A 20,390-nucleotide genomic window follows, 5' to 3' on the forward strand; every position below is an offset into this window, starting at 1 on the left:
TGTTATGTTCTCTGGTATGTGGAAAAAGCAGCCTTAGTTTGTAAGAACGAGTTGAGAAGGTTTTTTGTACATTTGCTTCAATATACATGAATAAAAGATAATACCAAGAGATGACATTGAAACAGCAAAAAGCATTCAGACTGTGGACTTCCATATCCTTTGTGTCAACACAGTGAAGCTTACCTTTTCAATTTCCATTTCCATAATTAAAGGCTATTTTATAAGTTCATGAAAACATCTCATCATGATTGTCCCCTATAACTTTAGGTGCTGATTGCCTTCTTGAGATATCTCTCATCCTCTGCATTGAGAGCCTGATGTTATGGTCCTAACTTTGCCATCGTAGTCACATTTCTACAATTTGATTAACTAGGCATTTGAGCATATTTAAAATCATATTTAAGGTCTAACTGTATAAAAATCCAGGTCCAAATTTTGCACTTCCATGTAAAAATTCCTGAGTAACCAAACAAAATATTAGTTGTGGAGTTATAATAAAAATCTTCGGTTATTAACAGTAGTTCAGTCATCTGTGAACATAAAAGACTTGCAAGTAGTTGAAGGAAGTAATGAGTTGAAGTACAGTATAACTCTTGTTTATTGCTGTATAAAATATGTTTCCAAAGTTTTAATAGCTAAACAGGCAACTGTTTGTTCATGTACATAAGAAATAATGTAGAGCCAGGATCCTCATTCTAGCAAATCTGGCAAATTACCTTCTAAGTAATTTATATTATCTTACATTAAAAAAAAAAGATTAAAGGGAAGCTTCCTCTCATATCACCATGAAGTATGTGAAAAAATGTATCTGTATCTAGTCAGTGAACAGCTTGCAAATGTCTACAGATAGGTTGTTTCTATTCAATAACTTATAAATGATCTCTCTTTTATCTACCGAATTTAAAAAGGAGCTTGCAGAAGGCCTCAAAGGTAAGGATTCTGCATTTCTAAACCTTTCAGTTTATACATCATTGTCCTATTTATCTCCAGGCAACAGTTAAATCTTTAAAAGTACCTGTAAAGTTTCATGCAGCTGTCAGCTTCTTGTCTGCTTCTATGAATGAAGAAATGTTCTTATAAGGGATAGATTATTCGAATGCTAGTGACATCTTTAGATCAAATGAATTGCTGATAGATTAATGCATATACTTTAAAAGATTTGGTTGACCGTTGGGTTCGCTGAAGTCATTGGTGTTAATGCTCCTATCATAGGGAAACCAAATTGCTTAATTCCACTGATAGATGCAAAGAATGAAACTGTTTTATTCTTTAAAGTAAGTGTGTTGGGATTTTTTTGGTGACTAAAATCTTAATACCACTGTAGAACTGATGAGAGTCTGTAAGTAAGTAATAATGGTGGTTATTTCATGCTTTACTGTACAGATTCCGATAGCCTTCTTACTTTGTACGGTCCTTTACTAATCTTTATAATTCATTTAGTTACAAATAGCTAAAACCTCAATTATATCATGATAATTTTTATGGACCAGATAGGACAAATGTTTTGACTATTGGTCTTAACTACAGGTACTCCGAATTCTCTGAATAAACCAAAAACTTTGCAGAAAACAAACCTTCTCAGCTGTGAAAACAGTGCTTCTGTGCCTCAAAGAATAAGACATGGCTAAGTACTTACAAGAAAGAGTATTAATAGAAAAAAAAATCGTTAAAGCAACCTGTTTTTCCTTTATTTTGAAAAGAATAGCATTCAAGATTTTTTTCTTATTAAATATGTGACCATTTTTAGTGAATGGGAAATGCATTTGGTTGACTTACATAAAAACAATTCTGGTTCTCCCTTGTGCCTGGAAAATACACAAGTATTGGAGCATGGTTAGAAAGCATTCACAAATACACAAGCTTAGTGTTGTTAATGATTGATGAAGAAAAAAAAAAGCAGAAATATTTAATCTCTTGTCTTCAGAGTCTGCTAAGTTTGAATGTTGGTTAAAATTAAGAATATGTAAGAAATGTCTCTAATTGACCCATACCTGAGTACTGTTTTTCCATTTCTCTCAGGCAGCAAGACTGTTCTCCTCAGAGCAGTCTTTTATCTGGCTGACCGCGAGTGTAGAATTGCATGTTTATTTGATGTTTCTGGGTCTTGTCTCAGCTGACGTCCAGAAATATTTTATCTTTCCAGTCATGAGGCTGTTTGGTTCTTGGTATGAGATAGCTACTCCTGTGTGGGTACTTCTGTACCTTCTAAAGTGCACCTTAGACTACTGTTTTTATTGTCTAGTCCAGATGAAGACTAGTCCAGGTGTCATAAAGAGAGCAGCTAGCTGCTGCAGTTGGCCAAGCTTCTTGATTACTCACCTGTTATTTTCCCTTCCTAGAATCCCTGGTCAAAATTGTAAAAATGCTTAAGAGACCTAGGGTATTAAATGCTTTTGAAAATGTGACTTGGGATCTAGAAAACTGCCACCTCTACACAAGAGGAAATTTATTATTTTAATGAAGTGTTTGTCTTCTCAAGGGTCATTTGACATGCTGTACAACACCAAGGCAGTGAAATGTACTGAATAGTTTCCTGAAGTATGAATATTTAGTCTTCATTCAATAATTAGTTTTCTAGCATCTTCTAATTTAAGTTCTGTTGAAATTACTTGATTCCTTGAGTTCCTGTTTAACTTAATTTTAATTCCTAATGAAGTTCCTTTCATGTGGGAGAAATTAAGTTCTGTGTATCTTGGGTTTCTTTGTGTGTACATATTTGTGTAATATATTAACTGAATTCTGTACAGTTAAGGATACAAACTTCCTTTTCAATTTGATGGGAACACCATATACAGAGCAACAGCAGCTGAAGATAAATGTGTAAAGCTGTCAAGTGCTCTATATGGACAGATAATGTTCTAAAGCATATGTCACAGATTATAATTTTGTTATATCCGTTAACCTTTTGCCCATCCTTACTTGCTGTTGAATGCTGTCATCACCCCAGATTATCTCTGACTAAAAAAGCCCTCTTGCAATTCCCATTCTGGGCTGCCCTGTTGATCATCTGGTATGGAGTGTTGCATGTGTGATCCAGATGGCCCCCTTGTCTCCGAATTCCTCCCCAGGTAAACTGCCTTCTTTCCACCACAGTTGAGCGATGGTGGAGTCTCCCTTCTTCCCCTCTCCCCTACCCCAGTCTTAAGTTAAGTCTTTAAAAAGGATTATACTTTACCATGAGTGTTCTCAATATTGACATTTTGAAATACTACACACATATATATATAGATTTTTTTTTTTTTTTAAGAAATTATCTTCTAATCCTTATAATAAGTAGTTCAACATCTGAAAAGGAGTTATATTTAGAAGATGGTAGATGGTCTGTGGAAGATTCTGAGGGACCACATTGCCATAATTATTTGTTAATTTTTTTAAAGAAAAATGAAGAAAACAATTCCTTTTAAGTTACATACACTGCACGTGATTGGATGTTCAGTGCAGTCTGTCATAAGTCTTTTTCTGATGTTTGTGAGTGTTGAGCTAGACCAGTGGTGCTGAATACCCCAACTGACCAAACATAGACGTATTAAAAAATATTAAATCCGCGCCTTGATAATTTCTCTGCATAATTCAAATTCTTCATTCCTTAATACAGCAGTTTAGTTCTAATAGAGACAGAAAGCCAGGGAATTCATACATGAGGGCTAACATACATACCTGAGAATTGTATACAAGTGACCAAGCGAGCTGCATGGGAATGGGGAGAGTAAATACGACTCCAAATTTAACAGAATGAAATAGAAGTAATGCCCATATATGGTTTGAAAGAGCTCTGTGAGACTGCTTCCAAAACTGACTGTAGTAGTTCATCAAATGCATACTTTAGCATGCTGTTGACATCTTCTCTGTGCCTCTGTTTCTTTTTTGGTTTGCTGGTCTCTTCAGACACTTTTGTTACAGTCTCTTCAGGTTAGGACTATTTCTCTGTTGCATGTTTCATTTGTCTGATTTGATGGGAATATGTTTGTCACCTATAAAGTACATATTTGGTTGATATTACTTGAGGTCATTGTTTCAAAGTAATCACTAACATTGGTGTTTATATCAGGTTTCTGTCTGATTTTGCAATTAGCTTTTTTCGTGGCTAAATTGACTACAGGGAATGCAAAACACAGCATGAAAATAACAACACATATGACTCATTTGAATTATTGTGTCTCAAAGTCTTTATTAAATGTCTAGCTGTAGCCACTGAAATCTTGAAGAACTAAAGTGTATTTGGTCTTGTTTCTTAATTGTTTTGCTCCCAGGGGTATCTGAGTTTGGGAAATCTGGGTGCTAAACTCAATGTAAATACTGCCTCCCAGCACCTTCGGTTGCAAATGGCTCATAGGAAACTGTCTATCCTGAGTTGAACTGGAATGGAAGAGTCTGGTGTTTAACCTCTTATGCTAATTAAGGTCCAGTAGGTATTGTGATCTCAAGCTAGAGATGTACACATTTGAGGGGAAAAAAAAGATACCAATTCTATCATGACATGTTTTCAGATCAAAATCCCCTATGGTTTTCAATCATGGAATTGTTTTTTGTAATCCTTGTATTAGGGTTAAATTTATTTTTATTATGTTAAAAGCTTTGGTTTTATTCATACAAAATCTGGAAGTAGAATGTCTAGACTTTGAATTATATTAAATCCACTGCAATTTATCCAAGGATTATTTATTTTAGGGTTATTTGTACAGAAGTGCCATTAATGTGTTGAGCGGTTTGTTCTTGGACAGCAGGGACATGACAGTCAGCTGTAACTTGAGGGTAAACATAGCATTTATTATGTCTGTCTTGAATGTTTTGCTATTTTAATGATAGTAATTGTTCTTTAGTTATTGTTACATTCACAACATTACTTCTGGGCATGTTGACTGGACAAGCTGTCAAATTAAGATGTATTTAATATGCCTACTGGATTTTGATACTGTATGAAAGTAGAAAGCCTGGTGAAGCATTCTAGTGAAAAGTGCAGATCATAGTCTCAGTTGTGGTTTAACGGCAGAGTTGCAAACAATAACATAGAAGGTCAGGTCTTTCTTCAGATATTTTCCAAATGGGAAGTGTTAGGATTAAGGATTGGTAGTGTATCTGGAAGTTAAAAGATTTTTTTCTCCCACAATACCCATATTTTTTTAATATAAATAAAATATAAAAAACCCCCAATCAACCACCCTCACTTTGTGAAATAATACCTTTGAAAACTTACTCTACTATTGACTGCAATGAAAAGGCATTATAGTAAAAAAATGGTGCACTGATTTACTTCAGTATGATACTTCTGGTAAGATTTATCATTGCCTCCAATATATAATAAAAATATATTTGTATAAAAAAGCAGAATGCAAGTGGCATAACTGTTAATCGGCATCAACTTTACCTAAGGTATACCCCCTCTTAGTATGATGTTATGACACACTGACACCATATCTCATCAGCATGCTTCTAGTGGTAAATCCAAGAAGAAATTATAGTTTGTCATAGGGGAAATAGCTTTCTTTCATTTTGATGCTTAGTAACTCCTTTTTGTGAGGACAAGAGAAATAGATACATGACTTGCAACACAATTTCCTTTGCTCATCTTAGTCATTCTTACTTTTAATCTCCTCATAACAGATCCATTCCATTTCTGATAAGAGAAGTTTTACATCTGAAAATCTCCAAGTACTTATTGTGCGTGAGTTGATCTGAAGTTTAATATTCCACTGCTTATAATTGATTTTTGGTGGTCTTTGCTTGACTGCAGACAAATGTGAAAGCACTGATGGATAATGTCACCATCTCAGGAGCTTTTATCACATCGCACTTGCTCACCTGTTTTTCTTAGTGACAATTCTAAACATCGTTGAAGCATAAAACTCTCCAATTTGTGTACACTTGCAATAATTCTGTATGAAACATTGCACTTCAGCAAATCTTCATGTGTGGGAGGAATATATTTAGCATTCATTATTTCAAATCTGTTTTTTCTCTGTTGTCAGGAAAGGATCCACTGCTCCTGTTTATCTTAGAGTGGGATAGACTGTGTAAGACTTCTCTTGGGGAACACCTGTTTCCCCAGTAGTCTCATTGATGAATCTGTTATTGGGATCATTCTTACAGGCAACTGACTGGTAGCATGAGTAATGTTTTCCTAGTCTAGTTCTGAAGCAGGGAAGGAAGTTAATTTTTACCAGGGATAGAGAAGTTAATAAGTTTGATTGTAACAATCTTGCCAAAATTTGCTGTCTGTAAGTTCAGACATCTAATGTCAAAAGAGTTACTCTTGTTCACAGATCAATTAATTTTAAAATAGAAGTTATTTTTTATTAAAAACAATTATAAATATGCATATATTCTTACACAGTGGCACAAACTTGTCTTTGGACTGGTTACAGAGACAATAAGAAATTTATTCTAATAAACTTGGCTGTTGCAAGCACAGATTTGTTTTAAGCGGCCCACAGTTAATTTTGTAAAATCCTAAAACTCTTTGAGGTAGAAGATAAGTTACAAATTTAAAAGATGTGTATGCATGGGGGAAGCAGTTGCTTATGTTAGTGCAAAGGCACTTGTATATATTTTGGGTATACAGGTTACAAAGGTTAGGAGAAAGAAAATAGCATAAAAAATAAGAGCGAAAGTAAAATTACTTGGGGTCATCTTTTAAGTTGTTTTACTGACAATTTAATGACACAGGTGCATGAGAAGTTTTTTATATAATTTAGAAAAATAGGATGTCACCAAGCATCAATGTCAATTCAGAGCTTGCAGTCTGTTTTACATAGTAAACTCGTTTTTTGGAACAGTGGAGATTTTTGAAAATTTACAGTACATAACAGCTGCTTGAAGCCAGTCTTTTTCAGGTGTAACATGTTGATATGAAGTCATACTGTTGCCCTCTACTGGCATCTGCTGAAAGCTCTTAAGACCTTACTCATCAAGTACCATTGTCTCCAGGGTTAATTTCTGAAGGACGCTGTTAATACATTTCAGACAAACTCAAAACCATCCTTTGAAAGCAAAAGTCTTTCTCTGTAAAGAGACCCAGGGATGGGGGGAAAGAGGGAGGAGGGGTACAACTCCTACCTGTCAATGCTCATCTGCTTACAAACTGCTGAAAGCTTTAACTTCTACATTCAAAAGCCCTAAAACATAAAAATGTCAGCTGAATTAATTAAATATTTGAGTACTGACAACTGTTGGCGTGTTTGAATTTCGCAGGCTTGGATTAAACACATCGAGGGTCATGAGAGAAAGTATCATATTTCAAACTGCTCAATGAAAACACAGGTATAACACAGTGACTGTTGTCATCATCATAAAAAAAAAAGCCAAATTCACACAATTTTTCTTTCTGAGAGATGGCAGAATACAAGAGAGAAAAATATTTATATTTCACAAGTAGTTAGCTACACAGTTTTTTGCTGCAGTCATTAACAGAGTTATCTAAACAGTAATAAAAGACAGAAAAGAACAGAATAGTCTTATCTACTAGATAGTTGGGTTTTTTTTATACCCTTCTTTAATAGTCTAATCTCAGCTGCCCTCATATCTCTATACAACCTGTTACTATATGGAGATTTTATGTAGAACAGTGTCTATCAGTTGATGAGGTGTACTGTATTCACAATCGGTCCTTCAGAAGAGCTGTTTCTGTAAGCTGTCTCCATTACATACTTTTTGTGATCCTTTGACATCTTGTTCCCAAGAAAGAAAACATTCAGTATATTCCCTCTGAGCAATCATGGAGGAACACTTCATGCTGAGAAAAGATGAGCAGGGGATGAGGCTTCCTTTCTCCAAGTCAAGATGAATATCCCTGTTATTAGGGACCGTGGAGCTTTAAATGCTTTCTGTTACTGGCACTCTCTTACACTCTGATCTTTGGCGTATCAGTGAAATATGTCTGTTTGTTTTTTTTTTTTTTTTAACTGTGAAAGTAGTTAATCTTACTTACCTATTTTCTAGGCTTGAGTAAGTGTGTTAATAAGTGTTTGACATTTGGACTATGTTAAATCCATCTATAGATGCAAAGATTCTTTCATGAGCGGAAAGCTGTGCATTGACTTAGAATAGGCTTTGCTTGACTTGTATTTTCAAATAAGGGTTTGTTATACCTTCATCATTGTGATTGTGTAGAAACAATTCCATTTTGTTAATAGAAAAATAGTTATTGTATTTTAATTTGTTGAACTGTGTTATTGTACTAGAAACAACCTGATATTTGCTCTTAAAGTGTTGTGCACAGAAAAAGGAGGCAATTGAGTCAGATTCCAGTGAATTGCCTAAGAGTTAAAAATTAAAATGCCATTGGGGAATTATAAAGCTTTATTGCTTCTTCCAAATTATTGAGCTAGCTTAGAAATTCTTCACTCTGATTCTGAATGGCTCAGTATCCACATTACACTAATGTGAGTTTGGGAAAATCGATGCTAAATGACACCAGTTTAATGGAGCATTAAACTAAATACCTTTAAGATAGGTGATGCTGCAAGGGAGATGCTAAGATCCTTCTGCTTCCATTTCAGTCATAAATTGTGACACAAAAATTGCAGAAACTTTTGATTAACTAGCTTCTAGCAGTTCAGATACAGCATTAAAAAAAGAGTAGATTTTATATTTCATTGGGATTCTGACACCCAGAGGGCTCTAAAAATGACCAGATGTGAAATAGAAGAAATATTGGGGAGCAGTTAATGCCTAACCATAAAAGTGACCATGTGTAAGTCACTGTAGAATGTGGTTTGGGCAAGGGCAGTAGGCGTCATCTTTTTTTTTTTTCCTTTCTTTTTTTTTTTTTCCCAAGGCTCTCTGTGTGATACATTGCTAGAACAGAACCGAGCAGCAAAGAGTAATATTTTAATCTAGCCCTGCATCCTGCTAAGGTGGACTTTTATTTGTAATTTTTCTAATGCTTAGATCTCTTCTTGTTTGAACTGAGTGTGAAGAAAAGACCAGGAAAAATAAAGTATTTCTGTTTGACAAAAAAATGTGCTGTGAGGCCTTCATATACTGAGGCCATATTTATGGATTCTAATGCTTCTCTTGTTTTCAGGTGAGCGTCCTTACCAGTGTCCTTACTGTGACAAAGCTTTCAGCAAGAATGATGGATTGAAGATGCATATTCGCACCCACACAAGGGTAAGTGTAGCTTAGTTTTTATGGTTACTTGAGGATTGCCTATGAATCATGTGTGGCAAAAAGTAAATGATTACTGTTTGTGTAGAGATCAGGCTATACCAACTAAGATAGTTTATACTTATCAAAATAAGAGGCAAAGATTTAAGTCATTAACTGTTAAATTCTAATTATGACTCCCTTACTGACCTTCTGGTTTTTTTCTGTGTTTGATTTCTTGTATGTTGAAATAATAGCAGTACTAACTTCTTCCTTTAACTTGTGGTAATTTATAGGTATAAATTAACATTTGTGATTGTTTACTGAGTAAACAACTCTGTGAAGTCTTCACTGTTCTTGAATCTTCAATATCCAGTGCTTTGATTCTTACTGTCACCTTAAAATCCAGTCACTGTGAGCTTATGTAGAGACTGTACTTCACTAGCTGATGACAAATACGAAGCTGCTAAATGACTTCAACTTTAGAAGTTATCAGTAGTTTGTGCAATGCTTCCTGGTGGTTCACTGGGAGCAGGCTAGTCCGATGTTGTTGGTTGTTTCTCCTTCTTTCTAGCTGTTAAATCACTTTAAGAAGCACTATAAAATCCTTTCTGTTCTTACTGTCCTATATTACTTTTTTTTCACCAGGAGAAATTTCATTACTGTGTATGTTCTACATGGCTGTGAGTGGGAGGAGCGGTAAACAAGACTGTCTCTGAAATAGTGCCAAGTTTAATTTTTTCCTGATTTGTCATACAGTCTGAGTAAAACCAACAAACCCCCCAGCCTCTGTAGAAAAAAAAAAAAAAAAAAAGAAAAAAAGAATAAGAATAGGCTTTTAGAGGCTGTAATGTTGTATTTCTGTTGACTACAGTGATTTACACCAAGTGATGATTTCTTCCTAAATGCATGCTCAAGAACTTTACAAACATTATCTTCATTGCTTAAAAGCTGTAATTTAACTGATAGCAGTTATTTACAGCAGGTTTGCATATCCTACAGCCTTAGAAAAGGCAGTAATTCAGTGGAGGAAAGCTGTGCATTATTTCTTAATAATTGCATATTTTTTGATAGTTGTATGCATCAGTCCTGATTACCTGCACAGTGCAGATAATAAAGCACTCGGATATATTATGTTAACTATTAAAAAAAAAAAAGTAATTTCTAATTGCACTGAATGGAAAACTTATAGTTGCTCTTCAACTGAGTGTACTTTCTTGGGATGTTTCTTGCCCTTAGCTGTGCTCTGAAACATAATTATGCACCATAGTAGAGAATTTGCTATTTTGTTGTTGTTTGGCTGTTTGCTACTACTTCTTCTGTGTAACTTGTTGCTTACATATATTCCCATACGTCATCATATTTTGCCTCTGTTACATGTAAACAAAAAAAACCCCAAACGAACACGCTTTGAAATTTGCAGGCTTGCCTCCAAAATGCTTCTATAAAATTGGACTGAAAGACAAACTGAGGACTTTACATTAATGTTGAAACGGGAGGAAAGAAAATAATTTTAACAATGATTATGAATGACAGAAGAACAATTCAACCAGTGTTTGTTATTTAGCTAACAGGAAAGGGAAGAGTTAGGAAAATAGATTTTACAGAGTGGAGATTTCTTTTTAATATTATGTAGACGTTGTAAGTAGACAGACTTTGTATTGCATTAAGAACGTAATTGCACTAAGAACATAATAAAATTTGACTTAAGATGTCTCAGAAAATGTTCTGCTGTATCACATAGTCAAAATACCGTCATTACAGAAAGAAAGGACTCAGTTCACACCAAATGTGATAGTGTTTCCATATACTTGAGATGTCATGATCATCTAGACCTGAACAGATCATGTATCACACACAGGTGTGTGAGTGTGCTAAGCAGACTACTGCAAATCTTTACATTTATACTAGAGGATTAAAATACGCAGGCACAACGTGATTTTTTTTAGACCTTGGTTTGGTGTGTTGATTATTTTTGCTGTCATGCTGTTTATATGATACTCCTATTCCGAAGCTTCAAGGTGAAACTCATTTGTGTTTGAATAGCATTATAGCTATATAATATTTGGGATATTAATTTATCCCAAATAAATACTTTTTACTTTGAGGTAATAAGAATCAATATTGATAACATTAACATTAGTAGCTCATTTTGAAAACTGAAGTCTGTTACTATAACCTTGCTTCTCCCAAGTTTCCCTCGTCCTCACACTTCAACACCTTATTCAATATCTAAATAGAATGGGATAGGTAAAAATATTAAAGTCTTAGAAGCAAAAAAAAAAAAGTTAACTAGTAGTATTAATAAAAATAATAGAACAGAAAGCAAAGCTTATTATGAACTTTCACAGATTTTAAAGTCAGAAGGAGTGGTTATGCTGAGTCTTGTTCTGCAGAACATTATCCATGCAGTACTGTAGGATAAGAAGCTGTAGTTTAATTGTTTGGATGAGTAAATATTAGTACAGGTATAGGGGAATAAATATGTATTTTAGGTGGTACGATTCAGACATAAGTGAAAGAACAGAATGGTGAAGGGAGTTTGGGTATTTGGAAACAATAAGAAGGAAGAGGGAGAGAGAAAATACTGAGAGGTAAGTTGAAAAGAGGCCATTATTTACAAGAGCACTTGTGTGCTTGGCAAGAATATGAAGATTTATTTAATGTTTGTAGAAGGTTGATGCTTGTCAGGAATGTAGTGGTTGACATTCAGGATCTCATTAAGAGATATTGAAAAACTTAACTAATTGATCCTTGTGTGTTTGGTGTTGTTTATGCATGACTTTTAACTTAGTAGTGTGTTGAGAGTCAAAAAAAGACCTAGAAAAATACTATCCAGGAAACAAAGAAAAAACCCTTTTAGTAGAGAAAACAGCTGTTTAGTATGTAGGTTATATAATAGTTTTGTAACATCAAGATCACCAGCCTGGAAGTTTCTCTGAACACAGGGATGCTAGCAAAGCTGAAATCTGTGCGCTGAGATGCAGAACTCTTGACAGTTTCCACCACGTGCTTTAAGACCAAGCAGGTCTGTCATTACTGCCTGAGATGTTCTCTCTATTCCCCTTTCCTACCATTTCGTTCTCAAGAAGGCACATGCTAGCTGCTGGAGAAAAAGGTGGGAATTCTCCAGTACTCTTGCTCATGTAGTCAGATACTCTCTTTACTCTGCGTTGTAGAGGTGATTAAGAGTTATGGATATTAAGATGGTTTACTTTACAAGGTTGATAGCATAACATATTTGTGTGTAGTACTGATAGTTGAATTTCCAACTTCAAGCATTTCAGTCAGATCTTTAACCAAGAGCAATATAAGCTGAACTGAAAATTCCGAGCTGTTCAGGTGTGTCTTTTTTGAAGTGAATGCATGCAGTCACATTGTAGCACTTCTCTGGTGCTCAGGGTAGTTGTGGTCTAATTCTTCATTCTGGAAATCAGAGACTGTGTATGTTAACAAATAGTACAATGCAGTAGTAGGTACGTAAAGTGAAACAGTTGGTGCTGAGGACCTGATGTTTATCTTGTATGTGTTTCAAGGATTTTACTGCAGGTTATGCATAGTTTGGTCCTATGGACTGAATGCACAATAACACTCCCTGGAATGCATTAAAGCTTCTGGTTTCATTTTTTTCCAAAAGGAATCCAGGTCATGCAGTCCAAAACATTTTGGAAGTGTGCACGGAAGCACAGTAACAAGGGGCACTTGGGAAGTGTGCTTCAAAAGCACACACCTGATCTGAATATAAACACTAAAGGAGATGTATTGTAAGTGTACTATGTAAGAACTTTTCTAGTGAAGAAAGATTATACCTGTGCAGAAATAGCTTGAAACTCAGCATGGTACTAATTCACTATAACTTGTTTTGTGATCCTAGGCCATTTAAAGAAAGACAAATCTAAAGATTAGGAAATAAAAAATATAGTGTGTTTGCCATTGTTTATTTTTGTCAGTTCTAAGAAAAAGAAAAGCCAGGAAGTCACACTTGAAATTTCTCCCTTCAGGCATCCAATGTGTTGACTTTTCAAAAGATGACGGTTATTCCTTTTCTTACCCTTTCCTACACATACCTTTTATATTGAAATTTATTCTTGCATGCAAAAGAATTATTCAAAGAATAAATAACAAGATGTATAAATCCAGAAAGTATTTTTGTATCAGCTAAGCCTAGTAATGTGAAAGTAAACATAATCATAGCACCCTTCCTCAAGGGCTGTTCTTGTATATATATTGCCTTTTGGCCAGAAAAATTGTGAAGTAGCTTAAAAGTAATAATATGACATTCAACAAGGAAAATGTCATTGTAGAGATTAAATCTAGATATATTTTACCAGTGGGATTAAATGCCAAACCTGATCCTGTGGATCAGGGAAGGCTGCTGGAAAAATCATTGTAGAAAGTTGATTAAGGTCTGGCAGCTGCTAAACTGAGTACAACCTGGGTGGCCACAGGTGTCAGCTCAAACTCTGGAGTAAACAGAGAAGGTAAGCCAAAACCCCTACTGACAATGTAAGGAGAAGAAAATACCAACCACCTAATATTAAAATGTCACCTGAGTACTGATTTGTTTCTATAAAAGTAGATGCATTTTGTTTATGGTTTGGGTTTTTGTTCTGTTTGGGGGTTTTTTGTTTGTTTTTGTTTTTTTTTTTCTTAAGAAGAAGAAATATAACAGCCTAAGAAAACATAAATGAGGAACTCACTGAAGTTCTTGACGGAATTAATTTCCAGACCATATCAGCTTTGAGAAAGTACATGCATACTTCCAGCCTTCACAGTGCAGTAAACTTCAGCTCTTTCCTAAGGCTTTATTCAGTGCCTGACATAACATTACATAGTTTGAACTTAAACATGTAGAGAAATTATTATATGTTACTGCAGTATAGTTGTTAATGTTTGGAAAGACTATCATTGATAGACGCCCAGAGTTATTGTCATGTCAAATTAATGTTTTCATTACTTCTGAAAATGGTAGTTTTATTACAGTTTGTTTCAGTTAAATACATGTCAGCGAAGGAAAAAAGAAGGAGTAGAAACCATTTGCAAATGTTTTTTTCATCACTTGGTTTGAATATTTCATATCTATACTTTGAAGGTATAACAGATACATGTAGTTTTTATAGCTTGTTAAAAAATCTGATTTCTGGTGATTGGAAGGCTGCTGGCTGTAATGCTCAAATTGTATGTTTCTGAGGTAATATTTAAAGATTAGAGAAATTACAGTGTTTTGGTACCTACGTTTCTTTTTTTCAAGCATAAGTGCCTACTATTTAAAAATGCCTTAATCTTCAAGTATGTTTATAAAAGCACCTAATGTTCAGAGATTATACTGTAAGAAATAGAGCAAATTAAGTGATAAGCATATTTTTGTAACTCTGCAATTAACCTTACTTGTCTACACTTGAAATGCTTGACCAGTGTGTATATTTTTATAGATATATGTACACACACACACGCATATATATGTTGCATTGAACTGGTCAATAGATTGCAGCTGATGTTATGTAGCTTCTGGACACTTAAGTTATCTGTACTCAAAAAACTGTTTAGGAAGCTTTGTCTCCTGTTCTTTGTTATTCATTTGAAGCTGGGCAGCTTGGATACTGTTAGCAGTGTAGCCTCAAAATTGCAAGGATTGGTGTGATCTAGTGGCCCGAGTATCGGATATGTTTTGAAGTCAACTCTTGAACTCCTTAGTCTCACAGTTAATTTGTTAGTGGTGGCTGAGAGTATTAGTCTGAAGCTTTTATGAATATGTCTGCATGGGCTGCAGTCACGTAAGTGACTTCAGTGTAAAGATATCCTTAGAAGCTAAGGAGTCAAGACCTGACATAGTATGTGCAAGCGTTAGCCAACTAGAGTTAATTTTATTTATGAATTCCATTGGAATAGGTGTAAGTCATGATAAGTATGGAAGCCAGGCAGTCTCCTGTCAAGGTTTTTTTCTTCAAGTCAGTGTTTCAGCTTGCTTCTGGGACAGTACAAGAAGAAAACTGTCCTCTTCCAGGTCCTGAGTTAAACAATCTTTCCAAGGCACTAATTTGGAACTTTACACAGCCCCCTCTATTCTTTTTTTTAACCCAGGAGAATATAAAAATAAAATAATAATGATAAAAAATAAAATACCAGAACAATATTGGCAGTTGTGCACAATTTCATTTGTTCTTTATTTCCCAGGAAATATTTGGGCTTAAAGTTTTAAAAAAGGTCATGTGTTCTAGAAACAGCATACCATGCTATTGCCAAAAAAAAAAAAAAAATTACATTGGGTACTAAATATAGCATTCTATGCATATGACAGTGTGTAATGAAATAGTATGAGATGTTGATTGAATTTTGAATTTTGTTCAATGTTAGATTTTCTCTATATTTCCCTATTGGTGAGACATGAGTGAGTTCCCAAACATCTGTCTGAGGATGATGACTTTGCCAGTGTTGTGATTTCCTTGCCTGTCGAATCTATGTTTGTATACAGCATATAGAAGGTTTGAATCCCACTGCATCTATATTTTCACACTCTTTTTTTCTATGTAATGTTGACTGATGATCATCTTTTCCTTGTAGAGTGAAAACATTTTTTTTTTATCTTGATACTGTTCTTTTTCCAAGAGCAGATTAACATCTATTGAATTTTCATCATGGCTGATTAAATAAACCCTCCTTGACTAAATCTTAGGGGCAGAAATTACTTCAGCAGTTTAAAAAAACCAAATAAACAAAAACTTTGCAGATTGTAGGTAGCAAATAGGCAGAACGACTGTGGAAAATGGGAAGTTAATGGTATAATAGAGTTGAACTAACTGCATATACTAGAGCTTTTGAAGAAACACACCTTTTTTCTTCTGGCAGGCATTTCAGTGAAGTTGCATGTTTTTATTTTCGTTGCAAATTTTATTGCAAGAATTTCAGATTATTTAAAAAAAAATGAAACAAACCCCAAACTGAATTAATTGAGAACTTTTCTAACAAAAACATCAGTCACTTCTAATAAAAGTGATTTTTTTGTTTAAATTTTCCAAAATCCTTTCACATTTGTTTCAACAAGAAAGTTTCTGTGCCTGCTCTAGTTACTGGAAATATTTTTTTAAAGAATTTTACTTCTCAACAGAGGAAATGTGTACTTGTAAACTGATTGTTTATTGAGTTTTACTCATTATAAGATTCAAATCCCTACTACTTCTGTAGAGTTGTAAATTCTCATCAGCCTTTGTCTTCCTGTGTCAACATTACTTTAGTAATTTAATGGAAGTCTGATAGTTTAAGTAGGCCTCTGTCTGTGGGTGAGACACTTGCTATAACTTCCAAAAACCTTCCAGTTACTAAGAGAGCATCCTGTTAGTTCTTGCACATTTTTCACACTTAAGATACAAAACTGGACTCCATTAAACTGGCACCATCTGTGATCTTAAGTGACTTAGCCTCTCTTCTCAACAGGGGATGTGTTGCTAGTGGTGATGACCTAGCAGAAAGTATCACTGATGTTTTTTTCCTGACATTAATCAGCTTAGTCTTTTTTTAGGGCTGAAATGTAACTAAACATCAGCTACATAAGGCACTCTTGTTTCAGTAGGCACTTTACTGTCTTTCTTACTGCACTATACCTCAATTCCCAGCCTTTCTATTAAGATGAAGCTGGTCTTTTTAAAAGAATTGAGCAATACACTGCATGTCACCACTTCATTGATAGTGAAACTACCCATCACTCTTCTTCAATGTAGAAAAAACCTGTGCATTGACACTGGAATTTACTGAGGCTCAAAGGTCTATTACCACAGCTGCTGTCTAACAGGTTTTCTTGTAAAGAACAACTCGCTTGGCCTGGCCCTCAGCATGGTCTGACAATATCTGTGGGGAGTTTCTAGACCAAGCAGAAAGATCCGTCCGATTCTCTAGGACTTCTGTTACTCATTCATCGCTGTTCTGCTTAACTTCTGGTAGAAGTTTGCTGTTAATGAGGCTGCAAGGAAGGTTGCGGGTTGCTTATGGGTATGCATCATGAACCCTCTGTTAGGCTGCCTCTGGTTGGACTCTCTTCCAGGCCCCTGAGATCATGCTTTTCAGGCTGTTGTAGCCCTGAACCTTCACTTCACATTCAGGTGGTTTTTTCTGACGGGATGATGCCTGTTCTGGTCACCATCTTTTGGTACGTGCTATGTACAACTGGCTGAAGAGCTCCTGAGCGTGGTTCAAGGGACACATCAACATTAATAATTAGTAATAACTGAAACGAAGTGTTACTGGTATTAGGAAAAGGTTTAAAACACACAAAGCAAAGGGCTTATGTGAAATATGTAGGTGTCTTAAACTTCACCTCATTCCCTCAATGCCTAAGGTACCCTTTAGATAATGCTTCCAGACATCTGTATTTGTCACTGTCCTCCTGGTTTGTAAGCAGGTCATGTCACTGTCTTTTCTGCATTGTCAGGTTGGCAAAGCTATAGGATTTCCAGGATTCTGTTTGAGAGGTCAGCTCTTGGTAGCTACAAGCCTGACTAGTATATTTTAATGTTCTCTGGCGGGTTACATTTTTCCATTCTTGCTGAGTTTTTCAAAACAATTTTTTTACTAACCATGTGTTCAAATGATAATGCAAATACATGTAGCAGCAAATAATATTTATTAAGAGTTCAAATTCTCTGCATAAGGTTTGAAAGCAGATAGTGTTACTGTATGTACATCTCGTGTAGGCATTATAAGACTTTCCCTTTAGGAGCAAAGGAAAACTCTTTTTAAAATGAATGTTTTAAAATGAAAGCAATTAAAAACAAGAAGAAAAAAAGAGGTTAACTAAAGGGTGATCTACGTATTTTAAAATATTTTGCTGTCAAAAATACAAGCTGATATTTTTCTTTAGCTCTGTCTTTCCTGTTGTGAGAATAAATCTCACCCCAGAAAGTTCCATAACCACTGTTTCCCAGGGAATTTAGGTTGAGACCTTTTCAGGCTCATTCAGGTTTTACCAGGAATCATGTATGTACTAGGCCTTACTGTTCATTTTTCCAAAATAAGTAATGTTTGTCTCCAGATTTGTTTGTTATACAAATCTCAATTGTATGTCTCCAGAGAAGTAAAAAGTTGTGTGGGTTTTTTTTTTTGGTTTTGTTGTTGTTGTCTGGTATCATCACCATTATTCATGCCTGGCAATTTTCACACTCATGTCACAAGTGTAAATTCTTACATGTAATATAACATTCTGATATGAATGTTCAGTTTTCAGCATAAAGAAAATGCAGATACGGCAAGTTGATAGCTATGTGAAACTTAACATGGTCAGTATGTCTTACCCCGAGATGCTAGTAATTCTAATATGTGCTTAGATGTATGAACATGATCTACAAGAAGAAATGTGCAATATGTGAAATTCTGAACTAAATCAGAAGTAAATCTGCTGAATTCAGGATATTAAAAAAAATGAGTGTAAGAGAGATTAGATCCTAGATAACTCTGGGATTTTAAGTATACTTTGTATGTCAGTTAAAGCTCAAGTGTTAAAAAGGATTATTGAGTAATATTTCTGTATTCAACAAGTCCACTTTCTAAGTAGTATAAATCTGCACTCACTCTAGTAAATTTAACCAAAAAAGTAAAGAATAAGGTCTCCTGAGTGTGGGTTCAGCCCAGTTTTAACCGGCTTCTGCCACCTTGGAAAGAGTTACTAAACTGTTCTTAACTCTCATTTATTTGAATCTTGAGCTATGATTTATTTGGATATAGTAGTGTCTAGATTATGTTTTTCTTGCTGTTGCTGTTGAGCTCATGTAATAGTTCTAAATTCAGAGTTAAAAAGTTATTTGGAGATACTCCTACCAAAGTAATTCATGTTTTACCTGTGTAATCAATTTTACCAGGTTTAGAGAAACAACCACATGCACTAGTGCTAAGCTAATATACATAATGTATTTATATTACTGAAGGGACATACAGTCAACTACAGCAGCAGTTAGCAGTTCAGATATTCTGCATTTAAGTATTTCCATCTGCTGTGGTTGCAGGATACTCTGTACACATGTTCTATCAATCAGTTAAAGGTGGTGTCAAATGGCCTTGAGAATTTGTCGTGTTCTGATGTCTTACTAATGCAAAGCACAATTTGCATAGAATCCAAGGTAGTAATTTGTGATTCAGCTATCCACAGAGAGATGAAGTGTGTATTGCGGGTGCTGTTTTATTTGTCATAGTTATTAAAATGTTCGATTCCTCTCAGTTTTAATGTAGTGAAATGAAAATCATCAGAGACGGGAGCTTCTAAGTTAGCATACCAGCCTTACAGCGAAGCACCTTCCAGAATACCAAGTCCCATTTGGGCTTTCCTTGGCCTTTCTTTGTTTAGAGGCAGGAAAGTTATAAATCCTCATCTACATATTTCTATTTATGCCTGGTATACTTAAAAATGTAATATTAAATCACTGCAGTATCAGCTACATCCTGTCTCTCTCACCCTCCCTGCTCCCTTCCTCATTTATATCATCAATAAAAGAAAACACATGTAATCCTTTGGCTTTGCTGCCACCGTAGTCATGGCCTGGCAGATGCTTTTTGAACAGAGGGTAGATTTATAGCACTTACAGTTCCTAACTCCTCTGAAGTTGGACCTACATGATCTTCCCAATGACCTCCTGTTTTGTTGACAGTTAGCAGGTTTTCCCCTTTGCTTGATGTTTAAATTTGTCCAACTTTCTTCTAATCCCATCATTGGTCCCTATTGTCCTTTTGTGGTGGCATTAACTTTTTTCCACACTTATTGTTGTGGGTTTTATCTGTTTTTTTCCTGTTCACGTTTAGAGCAGTGGTGGTTATGCCAAGCCAACGTCATCTTTTCCATGTTACAAAAGTTGCCTTCTCCAAGTATTGTGCAATGGAAATTTGATGAGGGGAAGAAGGGGGAGAGAGAAAAGAAAAAGCACAGAATGTTTTGTTTTGAAGAAAATAGTCTCCGAGAATGATGTCTTCTTCAAAACTGACAAAAAAAGTCTTTTTCTCTGGAGAGAAACTTAGGGCCAAGTTTTGTTCTGGACAGCACTACTGATTTTACTGAAATGGACGCAGATGTGAACAAAGGGTAGCTTAGCTTCGGGGAGAGGGGGCTGGTGTGAATCAGAATTGTGTCTGCTGAAGTCACTGGAATATACAGATGTAAGGAATCTAAGATTAGATCAAAGACAGCTTTGGATGTGTTTCATGTACTACATATGTGAATTTGAATATAAATGCCAAGGGGATGGTTAGATACAGCCTTTTTTGCCATAGAGAATAATACAAATAACCAAACATAACCTTGGAGAAGATACTACAGCCCAGGCTTGTGACTT

At 35.2% G+C, this 20,390-nt stretch overlaps 1 protein-coding gene across 9 annotated transcripts in view; it reads left to right on the forward strand.

Annotated features, from left to right (window-relative positions):
- Positions 1 to 20,390, forward strand: part of PRDM5 (PR/SET domain 5) — a 93,464-nt gene that overhangs the window by 60,714 nt on the left and 12,360 nt on the right. For all 9 annotated transcript variants that reach the window (XR_011327478.1, XM_069800209.1, XM_069800552.1 and 6 more), the window contains one exon: positions 9,023 to 9,108. Coding sequence is in view for 8 of the 9 variants with exons in the window: in XM_069800209.1 (XP_069656310.1) it covers positions 9,023 to 9,108 (86 nt within the window). In the remaining variant the exon portion in view is untranslated. The remainder of the gene's footprint in view (positions 1 to 9,022; positions 9,109 to 20,390) is intronic.

Source organism: Haliaeetus albicilla, chromosome 1, assembly GCF_947461875.1.
Source record: "Haliaeetus albicilla chromosome 1, bHalAlb1.1, whole genome shotgun sequence".
Lineage (NCBI taxonomy): Eukaryota > Metazoa > Chordata > Aves > Accipitriformes > Accipitridae > Haliaeetus > Haliaeetus albicilla.